Below are 8,289 nucleotides of genomic sequence, written 5' to 3' on the forward strand. Positions count from 1 at the left end.
GCTCTACTTTCCTTTTCTTTGGTTTGAAGGGACTTGAATGGATTTTCCTCAACCAGCACACTTTGGAAGATGACCTCTCTGCAATATTCACTAAATATTAATTTTACCTTGTTTGGTTAGGTCATTTCTTTACACATTACACATGTTCTCTTAGCTGACCATTGACCAACAGGATTTTAAAGTGTCCAAAGGCTTTCGAGTCCTTTTCAAACATATGTACTATCCTCTTAAAGTTGTGCATCTTGGCTTCTCCTCTTGGTCCTCTTAAGTGTTACATCACCAGCTCAGAAGATGAAGTTTGATAATATACTCACTGAGTTGAACGGCTTTGGGAAATTCCAGCTCAAGCTGGCTCTGTTGTTGGTGATTCCTCGCATTACTTTGCCTTTTCACTTTTTAGCCAATAATTTTATTGCTGCAAATACTCCTCACCACTGCGACACCAGCTCTCTGGATGATGGAGGTATTTTCAAGAATTTATCCCAGGCAGAGCGGCTTGTTGTGAGTATTCCTATGCAGGAGGATGGGACTCTGAGCTCCTGTCAGATGTATTCAGAGCCTCAGTATCATCTGCTCTTCAACTCCTCCAACATCACTGAGCTCCCCACAGTGCCATGCCAGAATGGATGGGTTTACGACCACTCCACCTTCATATCTACTCTGGCCACAGATGTAAGGTTGATTTTTTTTTTCTATCATTAGTTGCACTAAACTTATATTCAAAGCAAGTAAGAGCCACTTTATTCTTCTCTTTTTGTGTGTTTGAATACAGTGGGATCTGGTTTGTGATTATAGAAGCGCAAACAAAGTCACAGCCACTATCTATTTCATGGGGGTCATGACTGGAGCAGTGCTGTTTGGATACCTCAGTGACAGGTGTTCAAGTATCAAATCAGGTTTAATCCACATCAGGGTTTATGGCAATAAAGGATTACACACTTGATGATTTTTGTTTGAACTGACCAAGAATGAAACAATAGATTATAAAAAACAGAACAGAAAACAACTTTAAAACAATGATGCATAAAATCTTATTTATAAAAGTGACTTTATTGTTTTTGGGAAGTTCAAGACATTGCCACCAGTTTTAAAAATGAAAAGAAACTGTTTGCAAAAACAGGCTTCTAACATTTTCAAATAGTGTAGGGAGTCATTGCACCTTGTAAAAACTGCTCAAATAAAAAATAAATTGCAGGGGGATTATATCAAACGCAGTAATACTCATTCAGGAAGTCCAAAGTTTAAAATCCACTCAAGGTTTACTATGCTGATGAACAGAAAGATGCTTCACAAACTTGTGACCATATTATGATGCTGAATCCAGCATTAATACATAAATAACTTTAACCCAAACTTAGAGAGGGTAGCTAAAGAAAGTTTTTTTTTTCACAACTTTTTCACCACACATCATGTACAGAAGAAATAATCTGATTGAATTTGCTTGCATGGTCTTTTCTTTAAGTTTATAACTGTGTTCCTCTCACAGGTTTGGGAGGAAAAGAATGCTCCTTGTGTCCTACATTACTGCCCTCATCTTTGGATATGCCAGTGCATTTTCATATAACTTTGCCATGTTTGCTGTCCTGAGGTTCTGCACTGGAGTAGGAATATGTGGATTAAGTCTTATTCCACCGGTTCTGTGTGAGTTTTTTTGTTTGTTTTTTTTGTTTGTTTGTTTGTTTGCCTGTTTGTTTGTTGTTGTTTTTGTTAAATGTGCACATATGAGACATGCATGGTTTAATAGACCTGAGTAATAATGATTGTTCTTTTCAGGTATTGAATGGATGGACATCAAGACTCGAGCTACAGTGAGCATTTTAATGAGCCTGGACTGGAGTTTAGGTACTTGTGCTTTGCCTGGCATTGCTTACCTTGTTAGGGACTGGAGATACCTTATCACCACAATAACCAGCCCACTGATTCTGGCCATTGCCACCTGGTGGTAAGACCAAAATTATAATGATAATTTAGATAGAGTAGTGTGACTTCTTAGGACATGGATAAGATATTTAGAGCCGACATACTGTATGATGGCTTTGCTACAGGTGGATTCCTGAATCTGCTCGATGGCTGATAAGTAACGGAAAAGTCCAAAGTGCTCATTTTTACCTGAGCAAGTGTGCACAAATGAATGGCAGAGAGCAGTTCATGGCTGATCTGAAGCCTGAGGTATCAGATTTTATATTTAGATACCAGACAATCCTCATTCACTTTTCATACTCTGCTTCCCCCAACAAAGAAACAACAAAAAGAAATACACTGAAATCTGAATTAAACTCGAATTTACAGACATATGACCCGAAATGGTTGACACAAATTTTTACGTCCCCTACTGTTCCTCAGGATCTGTCCAATGTAATTATTGTTGAAAATGAGAACAGAAGATATTCATATTTGGACCTCTTCAGGACCCCAAGGATGAGAAGAATTGCTCTAATTACAAGCACTCTCTGGTACTGAGTTTTTTAAATGTATTTTTCTCTGAAATCACATTACAGGAGATTTACATGTTCATACATTTCCAACACACACTTCCCATATAATTACAGAACATTAGCTTAACAAAAGGGTAAAGAATGACTGTAAGAACAGTCTTTTGTAGGTTAGTATCATATTTAAATGAGATATAAATGACAGAATTCATTTGGAGGGGTTTCTCCTCCGTGGCTGCCACATTGTCGTGGGGGAGGGGTTTTAGGGCTTCAGTGCTCCTAGAAGCTATGGTGTCAGGTGGAACCACCCCTGGTAGGGTCTCCCAAGACAACCTGGTCCTAGGTAAGAGGTCAGACAAAGAGCGGTCAAAGGCCCCTAATGATAAGTACTAACGGGATTTCGTTCACTCTGGCCGGAGGGTCACCAGCGCCTCACCCTAGAGCCAGGCCTGGGGTTGGGGCCCTCAGGTGACGGCCTGGGAGCCAGGCCTTTACCCATGGGGCCCGGTCAGCCCAAGCTTGAATGGATGACATGGGTCCATCCTCCTGTCGACCCACCACCTGCAGGAGGAGCCATAGGGGTCTGGTGCGATGTGGGCGGCAGACAAAGGCGGAGGCCTTGGCAGCCTGATCCCCAGTTACAGAAACTGGCTTTTGGAACATGAACGTCACCTCTCTGGTGGGGAAGGAACCTGAGCTGGAGCAGGGGGTAGAGAGATACCGGCTAGATATAGTTGGGCTCACCTCGACACACAGCTTGGGCTCTGGAACCAACCTTCACGAGAGGGGTTGGACTCTCTTCTTAGCTGGCGTTGCTTTGGGTGAGAGGCGGAGAGCAGGTGTGGGCTTGCTTGTAGCTTCCAAGCTCTCTGCCAACGTGTTGCAGTTTTCCCTGGTGGACAAAAGGATTGCTTCTCTGGGTCTTCTGTGGAGAACAGGTCCTTACTGTTGTTTGTGCTTACGCACCAACCAGCAGCTCAGAGTACCCACCCTTTTTGGAGTCCTTGGGACGGGTGCTGAAAAACACCCCAACTGGGGACTTCATTGTCCTACTGGGGGGGCTTCAACGCTCACGTAGGTAATGACAGCATGACTTGGAGGGGTGTGATTGGGAGGAACAGCTTACCTGATCTGAACCAGAGCGGTGTTCAGTTGTTGGACTTCTGTGCTTGTCACAGTTTGTCTACAACTAACAGCATGTTCGAACAAAACAATGTTCATAAGTGCACCTGGCACCAGGTCACCCTCGTTTGCAGATCAATGATCGACTTTGTAGTTGTATCACCTGATCTGTGGCCGTATGTTCTGGACACTCAGGTGAAGAGAGGAGCAGAGCTGTCAGCTGATCACCGCCTGGTGGGGAGTTGGATCAGATGGCGGGGGAAGATGCCGGACAGACCTGGCAGACCTAAACGATCAGTGAGGGTTTGCTGGGAACGCCTGGCTGAGGACCCTGTCAGGATGATCTTCAACTCACATCTCCTGCAGAGCTTCAACTGTGTCTCGTGGCCAGGGACATGGAATCCGAATGGGCCATGTTCAACGATGCCATTGCTGAGGCGGCTGTCCAGAGTTGTGGGTGCAGGGCAGCTGGTGCTTGTCGTGGCGATAATCCCCAAACCTGTTGGTGGACACCAGAGGTGAAGAAGGAGTCTTACAGAGCATGGTTGGCTTGTGGGACTCCAGAAGCAGCTGGCAGGTACCGGCAGGCTAAGCGTTGCGCGTCTCTTGTGGTCACTGAGGCAAATACTCGGGTGAAGTTGTGGGGAAGTTCGGTGAGGCCATGGAAAAAGATTTTTAGTTGGCCCTGAAGAAATTCTGGAAAACTATCCGGCAGCTCAGGAGGGAAAGCGGCCCTCTGTCCACAATGTTTACAGTGGGGATAGGAAGCTGCTGACCTCAACTGAGAGTATAGTCAGGCGGTGGAAAGAATTTTTCGAGGATCTCCTCAATTCCACCAACATGCATTCCGTCAAGGAAGCAGAGCCAGAGGACTTAGGGTCGAACCCGTCTATCACTGTGGCTGAAGTCCCTGAGGCAGTTAAACAACTCCACAGCAACTTCAGCCCCGGGCGTGGGCGAGATCCATCCTTAGTTCCTCAAGGCTCTGGATGTTGCAGGACTGTCTTGGCTGACACATCTCTGCAACATTGCATTGACATCGGGGATGATGCTTCTGGATTGGTAGACTGGGGTGGTGGTTCCCCTTTTCAAGAAGGGGGACCAGAGGGTGTGTTCCAACTACAGAGGGATCACACTCCAGAGCCTTCCTGGTAAAGTCAACCCCAGGGTGCTGGAGAGGGGAGTCCGATTGTTGGTCCAACCTCGGATCCAAGAGGAACAACGTGGTTTTCATCCTGGCCGGGGAACACTGGACCAGCTCTACACCCTTGCAAGGGTTCAAGAGGGGGCATGGAAGTTTGCCCAGCCAGCCCACATGTACTTTGTAGACTTTGAAAAGGCTTTTGACCGTGTCCCCTGAGGTATCTTGTAGGATGTGCTCCGTGAACATGGAGTCAATGGCCTCTTGTTACAGGCTGTTCAGTCTCTGTATTTCTGGATTAAGAGCTTGGTCCGTATTGCCAACAATAAGTCAAATTTGTTCCCAGTCAGGGTTGGACTACGCCAGGGCTGCTCTTTGTCACTGATTCTGTTCATTACTTTTATGGACAAGATTTCTAGGTGCAGTCCAGTGGCAGAGGGAGTCAAGTTTGGGGGCCTCAGGATCCCATCTCTCCTTTTACAGATAATGTGGTCCTGTTGGCCTCATCAAACCATGGCCTCAAGCTCTCACTGGGGCGGTTAGCAGATGAGTGTGAAGCAGCCAGGATGAAGATCAGCACCTCTAAGTCTGTGGCCATGGTTCTCAGTCAGAAAAGGATGGATTGCCCACTCAAGGTCGAAGAGAGTCTTTGCCCCAAGTGGAGGAGTTCAAGTATCTTGGGGTCTTGTTCACAAGTGAGGGGAAAATGGAGCAAGAGATTGACAGACGGATCAGGGCGGCGTCGGCAGTGGTGCAGACGCTATACCGGTCTGTTGTGGTGAAAAGAGAGTTGAGCCAGAAGGCAAGGCCCCCAATTTAATGGTCAATCTACGTTCCGACCTTCACCTATTGCCACCAACTGTGGGTAGTGACTGAAACAACAAGATTGCAGATACAAGCGGCTGAAGTGAGCTTTCTCCGCAAGGTGTCTGGGCTCAGCTTTAGAGATAGGGTTCGGAGCTTGGACATCCAGGAGAAGCTCGGAGTAGAGCCGCTGCTCCTTCGCATCGAGAGGAGCCAGATGAGGTGGTTCAGGCATTTGATGAGGCTGCCTCCTGGACACCTCCCTGGGGAGGTGTTTCAGGCATGTCCAAATGGGCGGAGACCCCGGGGCAGACCCAGGACATGGTGAAGAGATTATATCTCTCAAATGGCCTGGGAACACCATGGTATCCCCTCAGAGGAGCTGGTTGAAGTGGCTGGGGGCAGGAGCCATTGGGCTTCGCTGATGGCACTACTGCCCCCATGACCCGGGGCGGGGTCAAGCGGTGGGGATGGAATGGAATTTTGAGGGGTTGATATGTTTGCCACTCATCATCAAGAATCTGACTGCTTGCTGTAGCTGGATATTCTCATTTCAACTCACCGCTCCTTTCAGATTTTCATTACTGACACAACTAGCCAATTAGAGTAAACCCCCTTTTAAGGTCTGATATCCTGAACTTTCCTCTTTCTTTTATAGGTTTGGAATGGCATGTACATATTATGGAATCAGCTTAAATATTGCAGGATTTGGTGTGGACATTTACCTGACTCAGTTAATCTTTGGCATCTCTGAAGTTCCGGCAAAGCTGTTTGTCTTTTTCACCTTGAACAAAACTGGTCGACGGCTGAACCAGGCTGGATCACTCTTAATCACTGGACTGTGTATCCTCATCAACATGTTTATCCCTTCAGGTGATCAATTCATGTCTGACATTCTGTGAGCACATGTTTAATCAGCACATTCAATTTTGAATTCCTAACCAGATAATGAGAACAGACAGTATGGAAGGATTTTAATAAATTAAACAGTATATAAAGTGGCCCAAAACATGTGGTCACAGCTTCTATAAAGCATCTGTGCTGTCATGTACCCAGTGATAATTTCATGATATTCTATTACAAAATATTTACTTGCTGAGCACAAAGTAAAATTCCAATCAGGTTATATGAAGTTTAATTTGGCACTGAACAAAACAGATCACAAGGTTTTTGTTGTTGTTTGGTTTGTTCTTTTCAGATAAGGGGCCAATTAGGACAGCTGTGGCTGCTTTGGGCAAGATGTTTGCAGAGGCAGCTTTTACAACAGCATATCTGTACACAACAGAGCTTTATCCCACTGTAATGAGGTCAGTAAACTATCTGTCTTATTAACTTTATACATTCACAACTGTTTATTTAAGCAGCTTTCCCCAAGGAGAGTTTCAATGATGTTTCATTTTGAAAGTGACTGTCCCTGCTTAAGTAATGGTATGTATTTTTGGTCACTCATCAGGCAAAATGGACTGGGTTTCTGCTCCTTCATGGCTCGTGTAGGAGTGTCTGTAGCCCCTCTCATCATGGTTTTAGATGAAGTGTGGTATCATTTACCCAGTACTATTTTTTCTCTAGTGGCATTTGTTTGTGGGCTGGTAACTTTAGGTCTCTCTGAGACAAACAATGCTCGTCTACCAGAGACCATTGAGGATGTGGAACAGATAAGGTACTGGGACTTGAACTCAGATTAGATTCATACATTTGATTGATGGTTAAAATTGAAAATGTGACGAATAAAATGTGTTTTGTGTTTTAGAAGAGGATCTGTCCCTTCATCTGAAGAGAAACCGCCTCTGTGAAGATTTTTTTTTCGTCATATTCATGATCACAATAGAACTTTGCAAATGACTGATCACCGTAGAGTAAATGAACAGTGTGACATTTCTTGAAGAGTTTTGTCTTGTTTTTTATTCAGCAAACAGGAGTATTTTCGTTGCTCCTCCAAAATTTGAACCAGGAAGATAATTTTTTAAGGTTTTGATGACCAAAAAATGTCTGTTTTTATTTTAGAAGGAGATCAATTCCCCCATCCGAAGAAAAAACCCCACAATATGTATAATGACTGATCTACTGAGTTGCAGAGAATCTCAGTAGTGGTTATCTTTTACAATGCAAAAGAATTAAAATATGACAGCACAACCATTGGGAATATTTCAGTCATCATTAGATATTTTCAAGAATTAATTATTTACACAAGAATTAGAAAAAGGATCAAAAAAGAAGGTAGAGAAAAAAAGACTCTGCAACTTAATGTCAAGCTTTGATGTTCTGGTATCAAACTATTCCTTGTATGACCTATGCTACCACATCAAAATGCTCCAATGAAACAATGCAAATAGGTAAACATTTTTTTGTAATCAATTGTTTATTAGTTTTTTTCTTTTTTTTCCTGACAGCTTTGGCCATATGAACACAACAAAGATAGTGATATTTTTTGATACATCCACTATCAACGCTACTCTGATTAGCTTCCACTCGCAATCATCATCAAGCAAAGTCACTTGCACACTGGGCACCCTGTGATTGGCTGATCTAACCACGCTTACTCTCTGCTCCTGAAACCACAAACCATCCTGAAACAACAAAAACATCAACATACAGGCTGAATAGAGGGTTGGGGCAGATTCGGACACTGACACACATAGAGGCTCATATCATACAATTGAGCAGGATTATTCCTGTAAAACATTGAAATTTTATTTTTTTAGGAAAATCTTGCAGACTCTACCTTTTACTGAGGAAAAAAAAATTAATGCTACTCCTTCTTCAATCTTTTCAATAGTTATGGAGCCATTT

At 43.9% G+C, this 8,289-nt stretch overlaps 1 protein-coding gene across 1 annotated transcript; it reads left to right on the top strand.

Annotated features, from left to right (window-relative positions):
- Positions 1-291: 291 nt before the first annotated feature.
- Positions 292-7,552, top strand: LOC141800224 (solute carrier family 22 member 7-like). Its single transcript, XM_074682645.1, has 10 exons — positions 292-672; positions 773-876; positions 1,487-1,641; positions 1,774-1,942; positions 2,046-2,169; positions 2,344-2,453; positions 6,158-6,372; positions 6,698-6,806; positions 6,953-7,159; positions 7,504-7,552. Exons 1-10 carry the CDS (start codon positions 292-294, stop codon positions 7,550-7,552), a joined length of 1,623 nt encoding a protein of 540 aa, XP_074538746.1.
- The last annotated feature ends 737 nt before the right edge of the window (positions 7,553-8,289 follow it).

Source organism: Halichoeres trimaculatus, unplaced genomic scaffold (genome assembly GCF_033239565.1).
Source record: "Halichoeres trimaculatus isolate MK-OKI-2021-1 unplaced genomic scaffold, fHalTri1.1 fHalTri1_scaffold_2, whole genome shotgun sequence".
NCBI lineage: Eukaryota > Metazoa > Chordata > Actinopteri > Labriformes > Labridae > Halichoeres > Halichoeres trimaculatus.